Source organism: Scomber scombrus, chromosome 14, assembly GCF_963691925.1.
Source record: "Scomber scombrus chromosome 14, fScoSco1.1, whole genome shotgun sequence".
NCBI classification, from domain to species: Eukaryota; Metazoa; Chordata; class Actinopteri; order Scombriformes; family Scombridae; genus Scomber; species Scomber scombrus.
The window spans coordinates 7,772,423-7,798,087 of record NC_084983.1 but is presented as its reverse complement, the minus strand read 5'-3'; the positions used below and the strand labels follow the sequence as shown (position 1 = coordinate 7,798,087).

Here is a 25,665-nt window from a genome sequence, read left to right as displayed (position 1 = left end):
GCAATCCAATGTAACTGATCTGCAACACTACTGAAGCTTAAAAACATTACATTTAATATTTATTTGGTTTCTATTAAAAACAACATCAGTGTCTTATTTTGACTGAATATGGTGATTTCAAGGCTGGACTTTGTGCAGTCTTTGCACTGGGTTGCAAAAAGTTGTCAGACAGGCTTACAGCTGACATTGTAATTCCTTTGATGTTATTTGAAGAGATAATATTCTGCATCATTTAACCATGTGCTTTGGTGTTTGTATAGAACATCATTCTAAAAAATACCCTTCAATTGTTTCCCATGAAATGCATAATTAAGACAACAAGGCGTCTTACAACATCATAAATCAGCAACATTTATTTCCACTTTTTATACATTAAACGTGCATATCAATAAAACTAAAATTGATCATATAAATACCTCTACTGTAATACTGTTACAATAAATATGGCTCTACATATTCTAGGTTAAATAAAAAACAAACTTCAATATCAACTGCTGTGCGACACAAGGAGACACTGTAATTCTGTACATGTCTTCTCTTTTAGCTCGTGTTTCATCTCAAATGATGGACCCATTTAATGATTGTGCTATGATAAGGACATAACTCTTCTACCAGGCATCTGTAAAGTGGCCCTTCGCTCTAGTCTGTGCTTTTTTCTAAAAGTGAGGTTGTTGAAAAATATTCACAGTGTCAGCGTGACAGATAAGAAAACCAGTATTCCTCTTGTGTCTGAAATCAGACCTTCTGTTTGGGGTTTTATTATTATTTTTGTGTGTGTGTGTGTCATGAGCACCCGTACCATTTGTCGAGAAAAAGAATAAATGACTAGATAGTGCCATGCTTTTCGTCAATTTGTGCTGGAGAGCAGAGGAGTGCGCACACACGCACGCAAAAAACAGAAATGTGCTCAAAAAATGTGTGTTTCACAATTTAAAGCGGGCACTCTTCTCCAGGATGACTTATGGCTCAGTAATGTCAAACATGATACTGATCGAGAAGAAGGGTCCCAGGCAGTGAGAGATTATGATACAGCTGTGATTCACATGTACAGGAACACATCAACACGTCAACAGCCATCTCAAAAATATTACGTACAGTACTTTAAAATAGATTACCAAGAAACTCTTAATCGGATACGTGCAAAAAAAATAAACACACCTACTCTTTCACAAAACTCCCACGCACAATGTTCATCTTTTACATGATATACAATGAATAATTAATGTATAGATTGAGTAATAAATATCCACACACAAATATGTTTTACAACTCACTTTTTGCCTCAGTAATGTCTTTCCTCTCCTTTCGTGTAAGAGTATGATGTCAACCCATGCGCCATCGGTCATTTTCCCTTCTTTAACACCTTTTAAATTCTTAAAAATGTAAAAATGCAAATAGTTGTCCACACAGAGGGAGGACATGAAGCAAAAAGTTGAACGTGTCTGATGCGATTTATGCTAAAAACAATGAAGGAAGGAAGAAAAGAGGTTGAATTTCAGTGGCTAAAGCTATCCTTCACAGCATAGTGTCTGGTAGCAAAGTTCCAAAGTCCAACGATTCAGAGTCAGATCAGATATTGTGCCGTATCAATAATAACTAATGATACAAATAGTTATAAACCTTTGTGAAAATAGACAAAAACTGAGAGAAAACACGTTTCAGTAGACTGTAAAAACAAGGAGAGGAGCTGTGTCTGTGTGTTTCCCTCTGTCTCAGAAGCCAGGTATGTGGCAGTAGGTCTCCAAGGAGGACAACAGGATGTAGAGGAACCAGATGGAGATGAAGAGGAACAAGGTGAGGAGCTTGGCTGTCCGTGGGCCCCCGAGCTCTCCACCCGCCACGCTCGGACGCCGGCGGTAGAGCAGCAACAGCACGCACACCACCGCCATGACGGTGAAGACGGTGACGGAGAAGGCCAGGGAGCCCGGGTTCACCATGAACGGCTTATTCTTGCTCTTCCAGTAAACAGCTGCGATGGTCCACGCCACCCCAATTCCCAGGAACACGTTCACCGCGTTGCTGCCCGTCACGTTTCCGATGGAGGCGTCAGCGTATTGGTCCTGGATGGCGGCCACTTTGCTCGCAAATGTGTCTGTAAGAAAAGAAACAGAAATATGAATCAAGGACACAGTAGACTTTGTCTGAATAAGCTTCTGATGGTGGTCTGATGTCTTTCTAAAGACCCTCAACTCTACCAGTGACTTTGGCACCAAGAACAGATCATTAGTTACATGTTGTATGAACATTACACAACTGTAAAATGTAACTCTTGGGACACACTGGTGCCACTCATTTAAAATAATTTATGTGATATGGTCTAAAAGTTGCTGATGATGATCATTTTCATTTTCACACTTATACAACATTTTTTAACATCTGCAGTTAACTGTAAAAAAGGATTTGGGGTTTAAGTCAGATGGACAAATGCTATCATGCCTAGTGAACTCATTGGCTCTTACAACAAAGTAAAACAAGTTACAACAACTTTACTTGAAAATTCATGAAAATCCATTCAACAAACTCAAGAAAATAAGTCAGTGTTGGACTGTTTTCCCACAATGCATCTGTGTAGATTAGCGCTATTATAGAGTTACACATGGTGACACCATGGCTGAGTTTAGGTATAATGATGTTCATGAGTTTTCTCGACTATTATCACCTCTGGTCAATGGTGGAAGTGCATCCTTATGCATAACAAAAAACTACCAGAAAGGAATATAACATTCCAACTCGTGCGTCCTGTTAAGACTGATGCATCTGAATGTACCAAACTTTGGCACCTTCTTATTTGACGTGAATCAATATTGCAGACATAGGTCGGCCGGTAACACTAAAAGTACCAACCTCAGTACCCAACCCTACTGTCAACTTCTGTAAACTTTGGTGACTTGATAATATAACATTTCATGTTGAGTTAACTTTATTCGAATTTGTAAGAACTTGATAATATAAGTTCAACTAACGTTATTTTTTGTTCTAATTAATCTTCTGAAGTTTAAACTATTTGACACATTAAGTTCAGTTAACAGAAAATATGTTATATCAACACATTTCTTTGAGTATAATAAACTTTACACCTTTTGTTGACACAACTTAACTCAGTCAAAGCAACAACATGACTTGACTGAGTTAAGTTGAGTCTTTATTTTAATTTTTTACAGTGTTGCACTTCCCAACGCATGTAAACTCTGATGTTTAAAATCAGTGCAGTTCCCCAACAAATGCAGAAAGTAAAGCTGAAACAAAAAAAATAGTAGGAAAATATTTTGATAATGAACTGTTTCACTTTCAAAGCAACATCATGAAACATTTGCTGCTTCCAGCTTCTTACATGTGAGTATGTTCTGCTTTCCTCTGCTTTAGATCATTATAAATGAGTATTTTGGGATTTGGGGCTGCTGATCAGGCAAAACAAACAATGTGAACACATTCATTTGGGCTTTGGGAAATTGTGAAGGGCGTTATCTGGGGAGTTTTGACTTTTTGACAATTAATGAATAGAGGAAACAGTTGGCAGATTAATTTATAATGAAAAAATAATTAGTTGCAGCCCTTGTAAAAAGAAAGCAGTGTCTTAGAATGTCCCTACCCAATAAAATGAAGTGATAGCCTCAGCTAATACTGCCACTACATGATAAGGATACTGTCATTTCCTGATAATTGCCTGCTGGCTAATTTATGCAGGGCAATTTCCAGCATAACTACACTGCCCACTTAAAGTAGACTGTGTGGTGGCTTACTTTAGTCAAACCTGTCAAAACCTAATTTTCATACTCTTTGTAAAGTCTCATTTGTGCTTCTGTGTGGCACTGATTCAGACATAGTAAGATGGGAATACAATTATGCAGCACAATTAGGCAGAGAATAACAACTGAAACCCTGTTTTTCTTTTGTTTACAGCTTGTTAATACTCGAGACAAGGACTCTGGAGGGCTCAGACAGAACAGAGGCAGAGGTTACACAAGTCTCCCCAAGCAGCTGCTCGCAAACCTCAGAGGAAACCCCTGGACAAGTCCACTGTTCAGAGCTGATACCAGACACCCACCTGGAACAGAGGTGCCGAGGGCCACGAACACCACGGCGGTGACCGAGTCTTTGAGTCCGATGGTGCAGCCGAAATGAGAGGCCAGGTCTCCGGTCACGGCTGTCAGAACGCCGATCAGGGAAATGGACACAAAGAAGCAGGCCCAGCCGTTCCAGTACTCAGTGGGTGGGACAAAAGCGAAAAGGACTTTCCAGAAAACCGTTAGGAAGTGCATGATGTAATCAAAGCAGGACGGCAAGCGTTCTTCGCCACTCTCTTCCTCATCATCATCACCTGGCAAAGACAGAGAAGAGTTGCATGAAGGCCTGATTTAATCCTTCGTTTGGGTGAGTTAGATATTAAATATTTTTTTCAAGTGCTGGTTCGAAAAGCTGGTGAAACAGTAAGTTCCAGTTTCATGCTTTAATAGAACTTGGAGAACATTTCTGACAGCAAAATGGAGCCAAGACTAGACTCCAAAATACCCCTCACCACCTTTAAGCCATTTGACGAATGTGTGGGAGCTAAGCTTTTCAAATCATTATCTTAAACCTATAAATAAAGCTATGACTCAGTGATTATATATATATATATAGCCAGTAAGTGTACTTTCTATTTTTAAACACACTCAGCATACAAACTTATGTGACCTCAACCACAGAGAAAGAGAGAAAATGAGAGAAGAGAGCACATTAACAAAATGACACATCTCTGGAGTGCAAGCTAGCTTTTAGCACAAATGTTTTGAGCATGTGTGCAGATCTAAAAGGTTCAGAAAGCCCAATGAATTGCTTTTTTTGAAAGGGCAAAAATAAAAAGGGTTCACCATACCACATACATCAACATGAATTCTTCAGAGCCTTTAATTGTTCAGGCAGAATGGGACGGTTTAGTTTTTACAGTGGGCCACAGGAGGAATTCACTGTCATGCATTTTTAATAAACTGTCAGGATTAAAATGATGCCGCAAATAAGCATAGAATTGCAAAAATGTTTAAAGTCTTCCATTCATTATCTGTTCAATTGGGCTTTTATAATCCCACAATGACATGATTTTGTTCTAAAAAAGCTGCACTGAGGCTGGTGGAAAGCAGCTGGTGGGCCGGATCCAGCCTGCGGGCTCAGTCTTCCCCAGGTCCGATCTCAGAGGGATGAACAGATGAGACATCTCGGGACGCCCTACTCACCTGCGCTGACAGTGACGGCACTGACAAACTGCTCTCTCCAGCTGCTGCTCCCCACCACCAGAGCCAAGTTTGTCTTTTTGATCAGCTTGTCCACGGTGCTCTGCGGACGGCCACAAACACAAAGAAAACAAAAGTTAAATGACAAGAAGTTTCTGGACATACTTCTGTTCACAGATACAAGATATACAGCATCAATACAATCGAAACAGTCATTCAGGCGAGGGACACTGATGAATTAAGGTGCTATTAAGTGTGACTCTCCTCCCACTGTGGTGCACAGTGAGTCACCAAAACAGATGCAGGGGTGCAGAAAGCCATACTGTCCCTCAGGGCCCTCAAAAAAGGCATTTTGCCAGCATTAATCAGCTTTACACTAGAGCAGAAAATACAGCTCTTTTGTATCAGCACATGAAACTGGAGCCTTAAGTGTCAGTGTCATATCATGATATGGCTTAAAATCCAAAATCCTGGGAAAACAAATCTGATGATGTCACAGTGATGTCAGGATACAGTGTTTTTAGAGTTTAGATTCAGTGTATTAAGTACTGTAAGTAAATTAAGTATTTCATTTTTAATTATTCTTAAGTCTGTCTCAAGTCTTCCAACTTTATGAGAGTGAAATAATAAATGAATTGAATATCCTTTAAAGGCAACATTAAGGTTAAACGACACAATTTTCTAAACTTATTTCAATGTTCCAGCTGAGTGAAATGATGAGTAAATGCCTATATCAGCAGGGCCATTAGTTTCATGCTCATCAGTAATAATTTATTAGCTATGTGTGCTTAGATTAAACATTAATCTGCTGCCATTACATCCAAAATATTGTGACATAACTGATGTAAAGATGGGTGAAAAAAAAATCAATGTTTTATTTTGTCACTTTCACCAAGCTCTAATTTAATTGCAGTCATGCAATTTGGGGTTGCTGATATTTACAGGTTTTAAATTCACTCCCATTTTACAGTCATTTTACGACATCTGGTTTTATGGTAAATTCTTAAGATCCAGTGATAATTTTAATAATCTACACACACCGCCCAGTCCAAACAATGTTTTTATCCAACGGTTTGCTGAGTTATTATCTTATTTTATATCAAATTATGAAAATATTCTTCTTTTAGGTGAATTTAACATGTCCTTCTCAGATTTTTCTCACTGATTTTAATGAATACTTACTGGAATTGTTTAACATCACTCAGGCAATAAGGGAACCCACACCTTTAATTATGCAGGGAGGTCTCGGCCCAATAAGGGAACCCACACCTTTAATTATGCAGGGAGGTCTCGGCCCTGACAATGTTGAGACTAATGATATCTGTGTCTGATCACAAAGCAGCTTTATTAAGTGTGGTTTTATCCCAACTACATATTAATCGCAGCGCAGTACACCTATCAGATAGAATGTTTTTTATTCTGTGTCTGCTGGTTTTCTGAGCTTTTTACTGCTGCTTCTTCCTCTTCATTCAATCCACCTTTTAACACAAAGGAACTGGTCTCTCTTTGTAATCACACTTGTAAGACTGTTCTGGATCTCGTTGGCCCCAACAAACAGAGAGAGTCAGACAGAACATGGCAGTCCTACATCCACTAAGGAGTTAAGGAGAGACTGTAGGAGAAAGGAATAAAAATGGGAAAAAACATGTGGAAAGAAGAAGAATCATCAAAAAGGCAGATAAAGAAGCAAGAGCACCCTTATCCTCTAATTTAATTTGAGCACATTACTCTTACCTCAGAATTTTATTCAAGGTAACTCAAGGTTTATTCATCATCACCCCCCCCCCACCCCATTTTGAACCTGTATCATTGTCCTTTTTTATCTGAAATCATATCCTATATGAAATTAACAAGTGCAGCTGTGATATTATTCCCACTAAATGTCTAAAAGATGTTACTGACAATGGGGTCCTGTATTTTATTGACTAGTAGTAGCACCCAAGCAAAATTATTGTTATATCTACTTTTAAACATATTGTGGTCCACCTTCTTTTACAAAAACCTAACCTTAATCCCTCTGTTCTTAATCATTTTAGGCCAATTTCTAAACTTCCATTTTCATCAAACGTTTTAGAAAAGGGCTTTTAACCAATCTGTTAACTTTTATGTGTCATAACATCTTTGAGAAGTTTCATTCACGCTTTACAAAGCACATAAATTGACCTCATTTTAGCAGCACAGTTTTAATTCTTAGACCAAAGCTGTTGACTCTGTAGATCAATGACATCAGGGCATCAAGGACACTACACTCTTTTAGAAAGAATCTACTCAGTCATCCTAGGTGATTATTTGTCTTCTACGACTTACATTACCTGTGTTGTACCACAAGGTTCAATTCAAGTCTATTGTCTTTTTTTGGTTTAGTTTTGCCTTCATTGGATAGTGGACAGTGAAGAGACAGACAGGAAACAAGGGGAGAGGGAGATGGCTACGAAACACAACAATGGTCCTTCACTAGAATCAAACCAGGGACGTTGCACTTCTGTTGCCTCTGCATTAACCATTCCGCCACAAGGGTGCTCCGCAGTTAAATTTTCTATCTCCATACTTCCATTTGGCCAAATCATTCAATGTTGCCATGTCTCTTTTCATGGCTACGCAGACGACACACAGATGTACCTTCCTCTGAGACCCGGTGACCCAATAAGCCTAGCTGCTGTAGTAGATTGTCTCAGTGATGTAATCTGTTGGATGCAACAAAATTTTCTTCAACTCATTAACTCAAAATCAGAAATGGCCTTTATTCTTTGTCTGCTAATGTAAAGTCTGCTGCCAGAAATGTGGGCGTATTATATGATTCAGATTTATTCTTTGAACCACAGATCAAAACAAGTTGTTCAGTCTTGCTTCCTTATCTTCAGAATTTAACCAGTGCTTTCACACAGTGACCAGGGAATAGTTATTCACGCCCTAATCTTCTCAAGACTAGACTCCTGCAACTCTTTCCTTTCTTGCATAAACCAAAAGTCCCTCTCTCACCTTCAGCTAGCTCAGAAAGCAGCATCTCGGCTTCCTCCTGGTTTTAACAGACGACCTCACCCCAATCCTGGTTTCTCTCCACTGGCTCCCTGTTCAATTTAGAATCACTTTTAACGGATCACTTTTAAAGCATGTCTGGATTTGGTCCCAAGCTAGAAATGTTAACCCCATATGAGCCAGTAAAGCCTCAGCTCAGGACCCCTCGATTTTGGAATGACCTGCGTGGTCTGCAGAATCAGTGATTGTCTTTTCTCTATTGTGTTTTTGCTTCTTTTGTCATAGTTTTTTGCCTTTTTGTGAGTATCTTGCTTTCACTATCTGTCAAAGCACTTTGTAAACTCTATTTTTAAAGGTGCTATTTAAATAAATGTATTATATTATTATTTTTATTATTATTTATTGAACAAACAATTTAATGAAAGGAAAGCTACTTCAGGATGTAGAAAGGACTACTGTGATGTTTATTCAGTAGGAAGACAGCAGGTAAATCATGTGAGAACAAACAAAATTCTGGTGTTAATCAGCTCTCTTAAACTTGTGAGAAGTTCCAAAACATCACCAGTGTGATGACTGAGGTGGTCCTAATTTAAAAAGCAGCTTATTGCGAATTACCTTGAACTCATAGGACTCCTCGATGACCACCTCCAGCTTGGTATGCTCTCCCAGACAGGGACAGCCCATCTTTGACACGTCTTCAGGTCCCACCGCTGTCTTGTTATCATTGGTGTCTCCTGCGGCAAACGGAAAAGCTTGTAAACTGTCAGCCAGCGTTCCCTACATGAGCTTAGGTAGGCTTGTTACGGAATAAGATACAGTATAAAAGATTAATGAAGCCCAGTTTTCCTTGTCTACTGCTGGCACAAGATATAAGCACATTCGCCAGTGACATTGGAAGTTGTGTTGGAACATTTGCTGATAACACGACACATGAATTATACTTCCAAGCACTGTCTGATTCATCCACAACGTTTTTCATGAAACTGTCAGTGCTGTGACAATGTTGGCTTAATTATTTGAAAGATTATGTGATTAAATGTAATTTTAAAAACCTGGCAAACTAAATTAACAACTGTTCATGACATAAATACAATGAATGCCAATTTCAAAATGAATTAACTTACTGCTTTTGTGCAACTGTTTAAGTTATGTGTAGAAATGTGGAAATTATGATTAACTTTTTAAGTCCTTATCCCTTTTAGCTCCAACCCTGACCTAAGTTCTGTAGCACAAATTACTTTAAAGGTTAAGAATTAAACTTTTAGCCCTCCAGCATAAAGCCTGGCCATGAAGTGCACCACGGGGAAATAAAGACATCACACCAAAGAATTCAGAGTAATTTGTGCCAGTCGAAATGAACTGTTGTCACCTAAGAAATGTAATCAAATATGAAGTGAAATGTATTAGATTTGAAATAATGAAGAAAACCTTTCTCCAGCTGAATATGACTGCTGTAGCTGTAACTCACCGTGTCTCTGTCCCACCTCCAGCAGAACTGGCTCCTCCAGCACAATCGTGAAAATCTTGTTCTTCTCGTACTCTTCGTCATCGATGACCTTCACATTTAACATCTTCCTAAAAGTACAGGGGTCAAGGAGAGATGAGAGGTGGATGAGTTCATTAATTTGCATCATTCAGGAAATAACAACAGCTGGGTTAGGGTTAGCCCTAACTGTTTTTTCCCCTTCATTAACCCCTTCCAACATGAGTTAATCTGCGGTTGTTTTGGCTCAGTGCAGTGTGTACTAGTTGAACAAATCCCATCAAAAAATAGCAACCACTAAAAGCAGTTTATAATGTTAAGCCCAGCTTTTGTACACATTCGAATAAAAACAGTGAAGCCAAGAGATAGACTGCCTACACAGTGAATCATGAAGCAGAGCTGTTAGATAAGAAGATGGCAGCACAAGATTTTAACAAATGAATAAATATATCTTGTAGTGCAGAACATCATGTACAAAATAAAAAATAATAGAAGTCACATTTTAAAAAAACACTTTTTCCCCATCACCCCACAAGAGGGCGGACTCCTTCAACGCCAGTATATTCCATTAGTGCACAAGAGATATAACAGTAATATAGTGAGATAGCGCACACCCCTCCCACACACTAAGTGCATGTAATGGGAAATATAATTGTTATCTTGTTCTCTGTGGAAATTAAATACTGTCTATGTAGGAGTCCGTGCATGTTAAAAAATACTCTTAAGACCTTCTGAAAAACACAGTTTGTACTGTTAAATGTTAGTGCTACGGAAACATGTGAAGCTGTGGTGTCAAACTGTGACCGACATATTTTCCTCAGCCCGCTTCATTCTCCTACACTGTCACAGTGAGTCTTTCTCTCCCTCCATCTCCCTAATGATATGTGGGTGGCTGTCTATTTCTGTCTACACATATACGCTCAGGATTCGACAACACGCAGGAAGAGCTTTTGCTCACAGAAGAAAAGAAGTTTATTTTAAACATGAATGATATGTCATCGGCTGTCTAATGTCAGGGAGAGTCATGCCAGTGGGAGCAGGGGGAGTTATAGTATAGCCTAGAGTCATTGCATTGGAAACGAAAAGGGTTTATTTTTTAAACAAGCGGGTATTTCAAGTGCATTTTGTGTAGGAACAAGGTAGGTTCACTTTGAAGCATCATGGAATGACCTTTTAAAATATGATAGTTCAGCTGATATGGACCATATTCATGCAGCAGCCATTTTGGTGTTACATCACACTTGGTTCATGTTCATTTCGATGCTGTGGCGCATCAAGATTGTAGATCCAATAAAATACAAACTAGAAATGAAAGGCTGTCAAAAAGCAACAGGGAAACAGATTCAGATGCAGCATTAAGCCTGATTAGCTGGCAATTTAAATTTCATCCTAATCCTCATTTGCACTTATTTCAGGCAAAACGTGGGTAATTAACAAAATTACTTGCAATTCCAAATTAGACTGAGGTGTGATTTGTTTTTAGAAATAATCTTACAAAGTAAATTGTTACTTATTACTTTAAATGCTACATTTTGAAGTATTTCAAAAGGTCTCCTTGATTTTTCTACAGGAGCAACCAATGAGTAACTGTACTGAAAATGTAAAAACATATAAAAGTAGGCCTACCTGAATAAATACAGAAATGTATACAGTCCTATAGAGTTTCTAGCATCAATCAATCAAGGATCAATAATCAATTAAATTAGGATTTTGTATAAATTACAATAAAAAAGGCTAAAACAGAAATCTGACCCTACTACAACGTCCACTGAGGCTCATGGATGATGTGCTATAAAGCAACTTAATTAAAACTGAATGAAAAATTAACCAATGATCATGATATACCCCAGTGATGCTCTTTATAAATGTGACTTCCATGTTTATGAGGTGATATTACTTCTTAATACTCCAGCGTCTCTGATTTCACAACTTATTTGTCTCGAGGTCTGACTTTGTAAGACTCTCAAAAACTATTTAGTAGCTATTTAACTCATAAATTAGTTAAATGAATGGTTTGAAATTTGTGGGAAACATGCTTATTATCCTTAAATATGAAGATCGTATGCTAAATATGAATCTATAGCAAGCAGTGATCTAGTTAAGCGTAGCATAAATGCTGGAAGAGGGAGGAAACAGCTTGTCTGACTCTGTCTATAGGTAAGAAATATGCCTAAAGCTCACTAATGAACAAGTTAAAAGTTGTTTGTTTTATTCGTACATTAAAAGATATGTTTAAAAAAGTTGTTGTTTTCACAGTTACATGCTGGAACTATTTCCCAAAATTTTAAACTATTCCTTCAAAAATTGGTGATAAATTCAAGAGGTGTGTGTAGTTATTTTTAACACCTCTCCCTGCATGCAAGTTTGTATCAGACTCACTGAAAGCATCACCAGCTTTTCCGTCTTGAGCTCCGTATCTCTGCAGGTCGGTATAAACTCTTCAGGCGCAGCTGAATCCTATCAAGACTGTAAATCCCTCACTTACTGAATGTCACATCTCACTGTATATCAGCCATCTCTGTTCACCTGTCAGCTCCCATGGATAGTTTCTGAGAAGCCACAGTGGGTAACCTACCCTGTTATTGTATCTGTCACACACAAACATGGAGGACAGCTCTGGTATTGTCCGACCTCTTAAGATTGATATCTGTTCCCCTGAAGCAACCACAGTCTTCACTGTAAGTGTGTAATTCACTACAGACTGCAGTTTTCCTCTTTACAAGTTCCAATAAAACCACCAAAAGAGCTTTATTCTCTTTCATTCTTGACTCTTGTTCTATTTCATGTAAAAGTAAAAAGTGTTGTTTACAGATGTTTCTTCATCTGTAAATGAAATAGCCATATTAACCTGTATTAACCTGTATTAACGTATTCAAATTCAGGCTGAGTAAAAAGAAAGCTGTGGCCCCGAGGTTGGGTGATATGCTGCCTCAGTAGTTGACACTGTCACCTCTAGAAGATTGACCAGGCAGCTGTGATATTTACAGTGCTTTTGGACCTTTTTTATTTTATTTGGAGGTTCCCTCTCCTCCACATTCTGCGTTGTTTTTTGGTAAGGATGCACCAGTTTCTTCCCACAGTCAAAATAAATTTACAGTCAACCCTGAGGACTGGAGACTCCAAACTGCCTACAGGTATGAGTATGAGAGATTTTATGCCTCTACTGCATGTTCACCCAGGGAGTGTCTCTCTGCCCTCAACTCTCTGCATGCTGGGAGAGGCTCCAGCCCCCCTGAGACACTGACAAAAATGAAGTGAGTAGAGAAAATGAGTGAATGCTTAAATATATGAAAGTATGTCAAATGCCTGCGAATGAGCTAGGCACTAACATTCGGTTTAAGAGCCATATAGATAAAACCAGTTTGTGTATCTGCCATGCTGAAGGGTTCTTGAGCAAGATACTGAATCAAGATAGTGGATTTCTCCCAGTTCCAGAGACGTCACTGTAGCAGAGTACAGGCAGGGTGCAGCAGCACAGTGAAGAAATGTCTTGTCTCCACTCTAATGGGGATTATGCACAGGATATTTATGTGGAAACAATGGCTTTTTGACAGTAATAGTGATATATGACCCTACTGCTGATAACTTATACTGGCAAATATTGCATGGCAAAATAACAGAGAGGGCTACCCTAATGACAACTGAGCTAATTAGCACAGGAGGAAGCCAGAGCGATAATGAGAAATTCACCATATAACACACAACAACACTAAGAATCTACAGCCACATTAGCGGCTCTGTGCATGGCTGCTCAATCGCTGGGAGGTGCCTGCATGACAAAATTCCATTACATCCATTAAATTTTAGTTTACATTGAACAGATTTCAGTCACTTTCAAGTTAGATATACTGGAGCTGGAGAAAAATCCCAGTTTTCCAGTTTTATTCATGACTTGGAGGTTTCCGTGAATGCTATTTACAAGTCAGAAAAATTGTAATTACGGTAATGTAGCCACAGCACTGTTTGGAGCTAAATGCTAACATCAGCATGCTAACATGGTTCCAGTGTCAATGCCAGTTTGCAACTATCATGTTCACCATGTTCACCATCTTAGTTTAGTATGTTAGCATGCTAAAATTAGCTAGTTAGCACTAACAGAACATATGTATGGCTGATAGGAATGTTTTTTAGTTTTAATGGTCATAAACAAAGGAATGAGACAATTTTGATCTGATGATAGCACTAGAACAAAAAATTTAAAGTGAATGTCTGTACATTTCATGGTGATCTACCCCAACTTTTAATTTAGATCATCAAAGTCAGGAGGATGCGTCGTCTCAGAACTATGAAGGTCTGTACCACATTTTGTGTCAATCTAGTTGATGTTGAGATTATTCACAGGATAGGAAAAGACTTTGATCTGCTGATGGCGCTAAAGGGAAATGTGAGGGGATCATTAAAGTGAGTAGGCTTCATCCTCTGGGGACAATGAATGTCTGTACAAAATGGAAATCACCCAATTGTTGAGACATTTCACTACGGTGGTGGACTGACGTTGCTATCCCTAGTGCTATGCTGCTATCAATATCAGGGGCAACAATTAGATTTTATAAATTTCTGTGAGCACAGACGACATTTGAGAATGAATATTGTTATATTAGTACTATTAAAATGGAGCACCTTCACTTCTACTTTGATGAGTCTTCAGTGGAGGCGTGCGTTTCAGAAAAGGTTTTAACCGTTCTGAATGCGTTAACGTTACCCGACCCTGATTCTGATGCTCTTCTTTTATTCATGTTTGTCAAGTTCAACACGTTATTGATCCTGATTACATTAAAAGTGAGAAATAAAAAAAATACCAGGGTATTGATTTCCCTTTTCAGAAGTGAACCCTTACATCGCTTTCATCTTAGCTTATATAACTGCCCCCGTTATCCACTTGAGCCTCAACTAGTGTATAGTGCCACACATTTTGAGGCGCCAACAAAAACAGATACAAGAGAAAGCTACACACAAGCATCAAAGGGGCTGTGCAGATCTTCCTCTAATCCATACCCATAATGTAAAATGGTTTCTCTATGTCAGCCTGTTTATTTTGGCTCAGAGGTTTGTGTCTGTACATCATCATCTATTTACTGCAGTGCAGAATTTAGATGGTAAATTATTATTTAACTGCACGTCTTGATGTTAAACCGTTCCTTCTGGAGCCATGTCAAAAGCTTGAAAACTTGGCTTCCTGCTCTTTTGCTCCTCTGCATGCTGAAACACCGAACTCGACAGACAGATGTACACAGACACAAAGACACATAAAACCAGAGACACTATAAGAAACACACACACACACACACAGACAAAGAGCTGCCTGGGGGCCGCCTGCCTGGTGTCAGCTCTTTGTCCTCAACGCCCAGGGAAACACTTGGGTAAGAGAAGCCAGTCCTGTTTGAAGGATGAACTTTGGCAGCCAGCTCAGCAGTCAGGAGCCGCATATACATTTAAAACAGAGCATGCGAAAGCTCGTCTGCTCGGAGACAAAAATAAACGCACACATGCATTCGCACACACAAATAAACAAGCAGAAATGCTTTAAGATGACAACGCAAACACACAGTAATGAGGTATCTATTGACCGAACTCTCCAAATTAAACAACCTCATAAAATTTTCAGTCTTGTAGAAAGTCTGTGGCCCTTAAAAATCTGTTCAGCTGTAGAACTTTGATTAATACATTTCATCTTACAAAGCAGTGTGGCAAATATAGAGGAGTGCTCCTTTCCTGCAATAGAACGTCTTTCTCTAACACTCAGAAAACTAAGCTACTGTGACTCAACCCAACCGGACTTTGCAATTCTGACTCAAGAACAGAGTCAAACCTTTTTTTCCTCTGTTCAGAGTACTCCCACATTCCCCTTTTATCCCTTGCTTGCTATTCCAAGGAACATAGGTGCAGTTGAGCACAGCTTTGTCATTTCCCGTTGTGTTTGGGTTTTCCTTTTCATTGTGTTTTTTTTTTTTCTGGTAACAAACCGCCCTGCTCTGCTGGAGTCCCTCCTCTCCTGCTGCACGGAGACTGTCGAGGAAGGCATGACTCCAGATAATATAAAGTGTGCAGATGCTTGTGTCTCTGTCAGCTTGCTACAATCTGATGAACAGAGTCTTGGCACAGTGGGTGAGGTTTTTTATCTAATGTTCAGTCTCCATTTCAATGCAGATACTAGCTGCCTGCCTCCCATCTCACACAGTGTTACACACTATTGTCTCATTAACTGCAGCTTCTGTTGCTGTCTGCGATGTGTTGAGAACTTTTGGGACTCTTTTAACCCTTCTTAAATCTCTCTCTAATTGCTTTGGATGCTCAAAAAGCTTTTTTTTTTAGTTCCCCTTTGGAGCAACATTTTGTTTGAAGTGGATTGAGCACACAGACACACACACAAATTTACACCCTTAAAGAATACACACAGACAAATGTGCAAAAAAAAAAGCAAAGCAAACACGCAGATATGTGCACAAGAAAACTGACAAATATATTCAAATCTCACCTGCACTGCGAGGCACAAAAAAGACGGAATAGGAAGATCTGTGTTCTCTTTGACACCATGTATTCACCTGCCTCTCCTCCCACTCAGCCGACCTACACAGTACACCTACACGCAGGCCCTGAAATCCTCCTCTCACAGACATTTTCATTTGACACATTTTATTCCACACCTTTGTTTTAATTGTGTTGCTCTTGTTGCTTTGGCGTGCTGTAAATCATTTTTTGATGAGTCTGAAGCAGATGAGGGCATTTTCTTTGTCAATCAAAAAAAAAACATAAAAACCACTACTGTGGATAATTGCCAGGTTCTTTGCTCACATCACATCATAAAACAAAGACAAGAAAATGTTCAGCGCTATCAAAGTATACTACTCGCTCAGCTAAAACCTTCTACACAAGCGTGGAAGGGAAACGCTGGAAAAACATCCTACTCTCACCCTTTCTCCCTGCTTCTTTTTATGTGCCTCTCTACTGGTGCATCCATGAATCCTTTTCTTAAATTTATCACACATGCTAATCACATACACCTGTTTCACTTTCTTGATGCTGTGTAAAGTCACCTGTCTGATTTTATTTTATTTTTTCTTTCTTTTCTGCAGTGGCTTTTTCATTCCTCTGCATTACAATGAGCTCCTGTATAACCTCCACAGAAATCCCAAAAGGGCTGCATGTACATTCTGCATTCATTCATAGAAAGATTGCCTCTTCTCCTTCTCCTTCTCTTACTCCTCCTTCTTTACATCAACCACAGTGTTTCATTATCTTCCTCACAATTATATCCCTTTCTCCTCCCACGTCATCCCTTTGAAAGATCTAAACTTCTCAGATTGAACGTATCTATGACTCATAAAAATAGTCCTTTTATCCTTTACCAGAATAGGAAGCCTACAGTAATCTAGCAGGACTGTTTAACATACCAGTGCGTGGGCTGTAATGTTTCTTCAAGTCATGAGAAGAAACAACAAGATGTCACATCAAAGCTGATTTTTCACTCACATGGTCTCATCGTTCTGAAACTCCAGCTTTCCTGACACTTCCTCGTAGTCCTCTCCGGCCTTTGCGGTACCCTCGACGGTGTGGTAAGGCACCGCCACCTTCCCCCTCGCCCCGGACGTCCGATGAACCTTCACCTGCATGTTTCCGACGCTCTCGCTGACCCTCATGGAGTTATTCTCAAACGTGAAAATGCCAGCGTGGTCGTCGTCGTAGATGGTAACCGTGGCGGTGTGAGCGCTACCCAGGGCTGCCTTTGGGGAGATGTGGCCCACCGTGCTGTTGCTGGAGGTGATAGAGCTTGGTTCCAGGATGGAGACCTCAGCTCGGTGCACTATACGTGGGTTATTGAGGCGCACATAGAAGTGCTCGTCCTCTTCAAAAATGTCATCATCAATAACGCCAACAGTGAATTCTTTTGTGGTCTCACCAGGTTTGAAGACCAACGTGCCCTCAGCAAACTCATAGTCTGAGCCAGCATTGGCAGTTCCATCTTCTGTACGGTAGTCTACCTGTGTGGCACAGAGAAAGAAAGAAGCTTTATTAAATATTTAGTTACTTGAGTTATAATAAAATGTTCAATTATTGATACTTTTTATGCCCCAAGCTGTTAAAGTTGATTTTAAATCAACCTTGATCATTTACAATATTTCTATCATTACTTAGCTTCTTACCTTCACAGTGCAGCCACTTTCTCCTCCATGCCGGCTCACCGAGAGCTTTAAGGAGCCACAGTTCTCGAAACACTGGTAGTGAGAGGTTTCAAACTGCAGGTAGATGGTGTTGGGATCCTCCTCTTGTCCACTGGCCTCATGACAGCTCACCACCTTCCTAGCTTGGTCAGCGGCGTGCTTTTTCAGAATGTTACCAGCTCCGATCATCATGCGTGTGGCTTGAATGCGATAGAAGGCCCGGCTCTTCTGTTGCTGGACCAGCACTTGGTAGTTGGCCATTTCAATCAGCTGCTCCATGTCCTTATCTGGGTGCCTCTGTTTTAAATCTTTCAGAGTGCGAGCCATATCCCGACGGGCCTCTTCCTCTTGGTCTTGCTCGGCACTCATCCCTCCACCTTCCTCCACCCCTTCCAGCATTCCGTCCAGTGCCTCTTTGGGATGAGTGTGGGAGTTTACACCCTGGCCGTCCATCTCCAAGTCCATCTTGGTAAACATTGCATCTCCCTCTGACTCAATGATAATGCCTCGGGTCTTGTCAGCTCGATAACGCTTATGGACGTACTTGTAGAAGAGCAGGCGTCGGTCTGCAATCCAGGCTTGCAGCACACAGAGAGGAAAGAAGAGAAAGGTGAGGACTGCCTCCCAAAGTTCCACCTCTCCAGGGGAGAACACAGACAGGATGAGATACAGCCAGATGTAGGCAAAAATGCTCCAGGCTGCAGTGACAAAAAACACCCGCAGGTGCTTTATCTTGCGGGTTTCATTCTCCGGCACCACATAGACACAGATAGCGATGATAATGAACATGTTGAACGCAGCGCTGCCCACAATGGTGCTGGGTCCCAGAGATCCAGCCTCGAAATTATGGCCGATCACTTCGATGACAGACAGTAGGATCTCTGGTGCTGATGATCCAAGCGCCATCAGGGTCAGATTGGACACCGTTTCGTTCCAGATGCGCACAGTAGTCGTGGTGGTCTCACCGTTGGGCTTCTTAATGGTGATCTCCTTTTCCTGAGAGGTGATGACCTCAATGGAAGACATGAAGCGGTCTGCGATGATGGACATGCCCAGGAACATGTATATCAGAGCTGCAAAGTAAACAATGGCGCGTGCCACCTTGTCACCCACCGCAGGGTTTTGGGGATTCCACATGGGCAGCACCACGCCATCAGAGCAGTTATCTTCACTGGAGCAGTTGCCTGGTGTGCTGTCAGCATCTTCATGGCTGGCACTGCCCAGGGAGAGATGAGTGACTCCTGGTAGCAGAACCAGCAGGATAGAGATGAACATACAAGGGGTAAAAGATGGAGTGCAGTTCAGTATGCGCTTGTGCAGTAACATGGCGGCACTGCTTCTTCTTCTTCTCTGATGTTCAATCCACGTTGCATGTGGAGGTTTATACAAACCTTTGGGAGAAAAGAAGAAAAATAAATTGCACTTGCACTGTGTGGAGGATGAGATATTCACTCTCACTGCATCAGTCAGATGTTCATCATTTAGAGTGCTATTCCTGAAATAACCTCTATAAGGAAAGGCTTGACATCACAAAAGTGCTCACAGTCATGCTCTTTTCTATGCAAATGACGTGGGATCCAACAGTTTGGTTGGTCCGACTTTCGAAAACCAGAAATATTGGCACCTACTAATGGTTGAGTCATTGGTATTGAACTACCCTGTCAAACTCCCACACATGTAATGTGGTCATTTTGAGCTAAGCAGCTGTAAAAGAAAAAAAAAAAAGAAAAAAAGTAGCCCTTTGCACCTGTAGTATTGAGGGAAAAACTGACTCAGTCCACCATGTACTGTCAAGTTAGATGGGATTCCAAAAATAATTTTCTCTAACATGAGTCTGACAAGAAGGGAGCAGTTTTTCTTTAACAGCCGCAGGCCCTGTTTCCCCAAAGCATTTTAAAGCTGAGATTATTGTAGTCCCACTGTAAGTCTATGAACTAAATCATCTTAGCCTTCAGGTGCTTTTGGGAAATGGGATGCAGAACTATAGATTTAAGATTATCTACAGGAGAAAAAAAACAATCCTTGTCTTTCATGGAGGTGCCTCTCAACACTATGATACATACATAGCCCCTTTTCATTTTGAGTAAGCCATTTAAACTAAGTCAGGGAACAGCCCAGAACAATTTCACAGAGGTTTTCTTGGCAGCAGCATGGCCATCTCTACAGCTTGGGTGAACAATTCAGAGTACAAGACCAATGCTATCCATAAGATTAACATCTGCATCAATGTGAACAGAGAGAGAGAGAGAGAGAGAGCAGAAAGAAACATCAAGGTATGTGTCATCTGATGCTTCTTAATTAAAATTTTAAGACCCATCTCAAAAAATAGGTTGCCTACCTACAGCAGAGGAGATTTGACAATGCTTTAAGTACGGCGCATGCTCTCATTGACATGCAGCAGAGAAAACCTGCCATCTCCACTCTGACCTGCATAGCAGGAGTGCATGTTTTCCATCAGAGCTACATTTCAGGGTGAAGCAGTGAAGCATAAATGCAGGAATTAAGCTGTTACCTCACAAACAAATGAGTAAATGATTGGACTTATTCACCAGCAACAGATTTATACAACAATGCATCGCAGCCAGCTCATCAGGTTCAGTGAAACGTCAGCAAGATCAGCACCATGGACAGTGACTCCAGTACCAAGCAGACAGGACCAGTGATGAAGGAAACATGTGATCCTCTTCCCAGTTTTCAAAGAACGTTTCATCCATGTTCTCCACTCTCAGAAATTCCTGTTACTGAGAGGTTGGAGATTTAGCTTTGAGATGAATCATCATCCCATAACATAGTAGCCAAGAGTAAAAAACTGTGTACTTCATATGATGTTGGGAATTAAATACCTACTCCACAGCACTAACATGTTGTGTCATTGATTTGTTAATATAATATAATATAATATAATATGATATCATATGATATAATATAATATAATATAATATAATATAATATAATATAATATAATATAATATAATATAATATAATATAATATATAGTTAGTTTATAGTCTTCTGGCAAACAGTCCTGCACAAATTTTGAGTGGGTGACGTTTCTATGGTAAAAGCGAGCCCACCAACTGGTGGGAAAGCAGGAATAAAGCATGTTCTTTTGACAATACTACAGAGACAAAAGGCATCTACATCTTTTTCTTGTGGTGTCATAAATTGTTCAGTGACAAGCATTCCTCACTAAAAACACAAGATAGTAACAAGCTCACAGGGTTCAGTAACTTACTATTAGAGACGCTCCCTTGTTTTCCCTGAAGATTACACGTTTTTTCAGTCAATAGGCTGAAAGGTTTTCACCTAACTTTGATCATTTGCAAATCTCGCCAAAGATATTGGAATTGCTCCAAGGATGCAAACTGAAACCCCCCAGTACAGCCTGTAAATACAGTCCTCTACTATCAAAACTGCTGAGATTGATCTATTTCTGATATGATAACTTCAGCAACACTTATTCATCAACTATTTACAACCCAACTAGATGCCACTTTTACATATTACCTTCAGTTATTCCAAAGTTATCCAAACCTATTAAAAAAAAATTAACACTTTTAACCCAAATAAAACTGTGATGATTTAATCATTAAACATGCTCCTGTTTTGTAAGCAGAGGTCTCAGGTTGGCAAGTAAACACTTTCACATCATGAGTCACACTTTGATGCCAGCGCTCGCTTTGTGAAAGAGGCGTTTTTTTCCCCAAATGGTAGCTGTCTCAATTTGTAAGGAGCCTCCTCATAAGTGATATTTCTACTATCATGGGAATGAGAAGTCATAAAATTAAGAAACAGAAGGAAAACAAAGCGGGAAAAATTAGTTAACAAAAAGGGGAAAAGACTGTGAGCAGAAAACATGCATTCTTTTGAGACCTCAACAGACTGAAAACCTTAACAAAGATGACAAGTAATATTGGTTTGCTTACAGTTTGATTTCCTATTTTTAATATTCTAATAAACTGTATTACTCACCTGGTTCAGATGTCAGTGAGTCAGCTCAGTGTGGAACTTGTGGCCTCAGGAGATAAACTTATCTTTCATATCACTCTGTAGAGGGAAAGGTCATCTTCAATTAACAAACTGTAAAGAAAGCTTCATAATCACCATGAAAACCAGCACACATTAGAGAGTTTAAAAAAGCGTATTAAAAGCCAGAGATATGTGGGCCAGTATAGCAACTGAAGTAAAAATAAACATAAAAGATCACTCTTCCAGGCTAAAAACAATTAAAAATGTTAAGTTATAAATGGGTTCTGAAACAACTAGATTATTGCACATCACAGATGCAGAGAAAAAAAAGCCGATTATCTCCTCAGTAGACTGTGCATGAGGGACACATAGACTGGTCCATTTGGTGCGCACAGCAGTCCCACAGATACTCACAGAAAGCCCTGAATCTCAGCTGGACCCTGGTCTCAGCGTGCCCACCCTGCCATTCACCCAGCAGGCTGGTGTAATGCTGTTGTCTTGTTGCGCTGGTGTCTTGGAAATGACGCGTAGCTTTCCACGGTGCTTCTTCGCTATTTTTCTCCCCCCCCCTGACAGGTACCCTACCTCAGCAAACTTAACACATTAGTTCCTCTCATTAAAAAATCCCCTTGTTCCACCGCGGCCTCACCTTCTGCAAACCTAAATAATGTTGTTAAAAAAGCGTAGTGCGTTTCCAGCTTTATCCTCTCCAGGCTACGTGCGATTGTTGATGCGTAAAATAATAAATTAAATTACTGACTCTGTCCTCCTTCGTCCGGCTTGTATCAGTCAGAAATTCTTCAAAACTGTCAATTTATAAAAGGCTTTAAGGGTGTTTTTATCCGAAAAATACACTGAGTGAAAAAAACAACAATCCCTTTCTTTTTTCTGTCTGCGTTGGATAACGCAAAGAAACCAAACAGGACTGCACATGAGAGTAGGCGTGAATGAATGGTGAAGGATTAAGAGGACGCAAACCACACATTACACGGATCAGGACAAGATGGATATCAAGCAGAGGGATGGTGGCAGACAAGAAAGAGGAGTGTGGTGTTATGCAAATGGAAGTCTGGTCTTACTCTTGCGGTGGGCAGCATTGGCACAAGAAACGATGAGCGAGAAGCAAAAGCAGTAACACTGCAGAAACAGGGGAGGAGACGTTCAGAAACAGCGCTACACGCACGGCTGGTCCTCCTGACTGCGCATCAGGAGTCCAGGATGAATGACCATTTCACTCCACAATAATTCCCCCCTCCTCATAATTTGCTCATTATCACTCATTATATGAGATAACCAGCCGTAGGACAAAGGCGTAAGAAGACCTGAGATTTGCTTTGAGATTCAGTAATCCCAGATGTTGTTGCCTGGTCTGCTGTGGGTTGGTGGTTTGATTTTTGTTCTAGTCTGGATCGTTAAAGGCAGAGATGAAGTAGAGAAAACACAGCTTAAATAGAGTTTACCCTGAAATAAATCTGCTATGTAAAGCTATGGTACTATAAAACTGGTAGAAGTTAGGCAGACTAGCTATTATTGGAGAGAAAAACATAAACTAAACTTAAGCAAGAAAAAGAGGAAGAGAAAAAGAAACTAAAAGTCTATGGAGTAGTCATAGTGGCCTCATCCATGTTACTCATTACACACCAACAAATAATATCAAGACTGGTGAGAAATCGAGGAAAAACTTTACCACTAGTGGGGTAAAATGAGATGTAGTTTGGCCTTAGGGTGGTGCCAGAGTAAAAAAACACAGAATTCACACATAGCAATTAGTCAAGTCGTCATGGTGGGTAATACCCAGCTTGTGAAAACACTTACATGATGTCTTCTGTGCCACTAGAGGAGGGGAATATCCTGATAATGACATCAGGGTTGTCTTGAGTCTGGTCTGTCATATGTTTGACAGAAAATTGATGTTTAAAAAAACTGGGAGTTTGAAAGATGTTGGTATTTAACAGGCAGGTATGGTGTAATGAAATATGCACTTGAGCTGCATGATGAGAATTATATGATCCAGTTTTTTTTTTTAGTTTGGTTGCTAGTTGTAAAATTTCAAATCTATCTCTTGTGAGTTCTTCAACTTTATGGAACAACAATTCTAACTTGCTGGAGTTTTGTGTGTATTTAATCCATATCGATCAATATATCAATATTAATCTAAAGCTAAATCTCCATCAACTGTATGTAGAGTAATGCTAACATACAGGTAGTGTGTTTACATCTGCATATTCATACTCTGTTTACAGTCATCTCAAACAACAGCTGAAGGGGAAGAGGGTTTTGGTTTCAGAGGTATACAGTCATTAATTGAAGTGTTGGACAAGTGGAAATTTTTACTCGCCAGTTGAAGACCAATATAATTGCAGTCCATCCTCTGAGGCCCATGAGTGTTTATATCCAAAAGCATCCGGTAGTTGTTGACTCTTGAAGTGTTGAATCATTGGCTGACAGAAGAACATCTCCACATCTCCCCTAGAGCCCTACTGCTAGCAAAGCTTGAAAATAAAGCTTTCATTTGAAAAAAAAAAAAATCATTTTGTTTTTATTGGTGGATGATTGCCTGTAATAATCTTGAATTCGAGGCTGCAGACTCCACATGGAGTGTTGATAACAAAAAATCTTGGGGAGAAATAAAAGAGATTAGACTGAGATCTGGAGAGCAGAGAGCACCGCATCGGGAGAAACACCACAAACACCATGAGCAGGAGCACATAGAAGCTCCTGTTCCTGTAGAGAAGACTCAGTTAAAAACATGCTGAAACCTATGGAAAGGATTGCACCATTACCTGTGGGGAGTTGTTCATTCCAGCAGTCCTGTGCTCTGCAGCCTCTGGTTTATAAAATAATAAGGTCACTGTTGACTTTCTTAAAGAAATCCTAACCTCCCATATGTGATGTAAAAAGGTTAAAAGACTACAGATATGTCATACATTGAAATAAACTTAGAGAGGCACATATTCAAACACAGATTAAAATTATTATATTATTAAATACATGTATGAATATGAATACATCAATATGATCTTTTAATTGATCTACTGCAATCCACTTACCCTTTCTGTTATCATCTTAGTAGGATGTAGTTGTGAAATACTAAATAACACCACTGTAGCTGGTTTATTAATTCACTGTAAAGGAGAGTCAGATGGTGATATATCTTCCTATCTTGTGTAAGAGAAGAGGAAGTGCTGCTCAGTCAAACCCGTGATACTGATGCAAAGGTTTCTTTGTCGAGTCCTTCCACACATGCTCATATCCACATTATCACATCCTCCAATGTGCTCAAATTAGCAGAAGTGTCTGTCACAGGCCAGTCAGCTCGAATAATATCACCATCCATCCTACATATTTCAAACAGTGTCATTCAGCACCATGGACAGCACTTCAGACCTTGTTTAACCCTGGATAAAGGCAGGCAAAATACAAAGAATGATTTATAAATGATAATAAACAGAATCATTAATGGAAACCACATTTATAATATACATTATTTAAAGAGCCTATAAATATCGGCTATTTGTGTATGGTTGGTAGTGTGTTGTGCATGTGTTTGACTGTTATCACATGACCAATTAGCCTGTCACTAAAAAATTCCTGATGGCATTATTAGTGAGAATAATTTTTTTTCGAGTTGGATCATGTGGGAGATTTTCTATGTTTTAGTGACAGTATGAGTGTGGGAAAATGTGGATGTCAATTTTTATGATATAATATCTGAGAAAGTCATGTTGTTGCAATTTCTAGTTGCAACAACATTGCAAACACATTTGGACTCCTGCAAAATTGATGTAAGATGTTAAGATGTTAATGGAAAAATCCCTCAAGAAATTTGTCTCGACAACCTCTCTCTTTTTGGGGTATCTGTCAGTTTTTCA

The 25,665-nt window shown here is 39.8% G+C and overlaps 1 protein-coding gene across 4 annotated transcripts; it reads right to left on the bottom strand.

Annotated features, from left to right (window-relative positions):
• Positions 1–1,661: 1,661 nt before the first annotated feature.
• Positions 1,662–19,151, bottom strand: slc8a4a (solute carrier family 8 member 4a). Of its 4 annotated transcripts, none has more exons than XM_062432823.1 (7): positions 17,808–19,151; positions 17,137–17,645; positions 9,652–9,758; positions 8,799–8,917; positions 5,211–5,310; positions 4,046–4,318; positions 1,662–2,092 (listed from the first exon to the last, which is right to left on the bottom strand). In XM_062432823.1, the coding sequence occupies exons 1-7, from the start codon at positions 19,149–19,151 to the stop codon at positions 1,713–1,715; spliced, it is 2,832 nt and encodes a 943-aa protein (XP_062288807.1). In that variant the 3' UTR covers positions 1,662–1,712. The 4 variants fall into 4 exon arrangements, with proteins under 4 accessions (XP_062288807.1, XP_062288809.1, XP_062288810.1 ...); XM_062432825.1 differs by having other exon boundaries at positions 8,799–8,935; positions 17,808–19,003; XM_062432826.1 differs by having other exon boundaries at positions 8,799–8,914; positions 17,808–19,003.
• Positions 19,152–25,665: the final 6,514 nt, after the last annotated feature.

Bases quoted from the DNA above. Each gene is read 5' to 3' on its own strand.
- slc8a4a (XM_062432823.1), bottom strand. From the start codon at position 19,151: ATGTTACTGCACAAGCGCATACTGAACTGCACTCCATCTTTTACCCCT. The intron at 17,646-17,807 runs GTAAGAAGCTAA...TGTGCCACACAG, and splicing joins AAAGTGGCTGCACTGTGAAG to GTAGACTACCGTACAGAAGA. The intron at 4,319-5,210 runs GTGAGTAGGGCG...TGTCTTTGCCAG, and splicing joins TGCCGTCACTGTCAGCGCAG to GTGATGATGATGAGGAAGAG.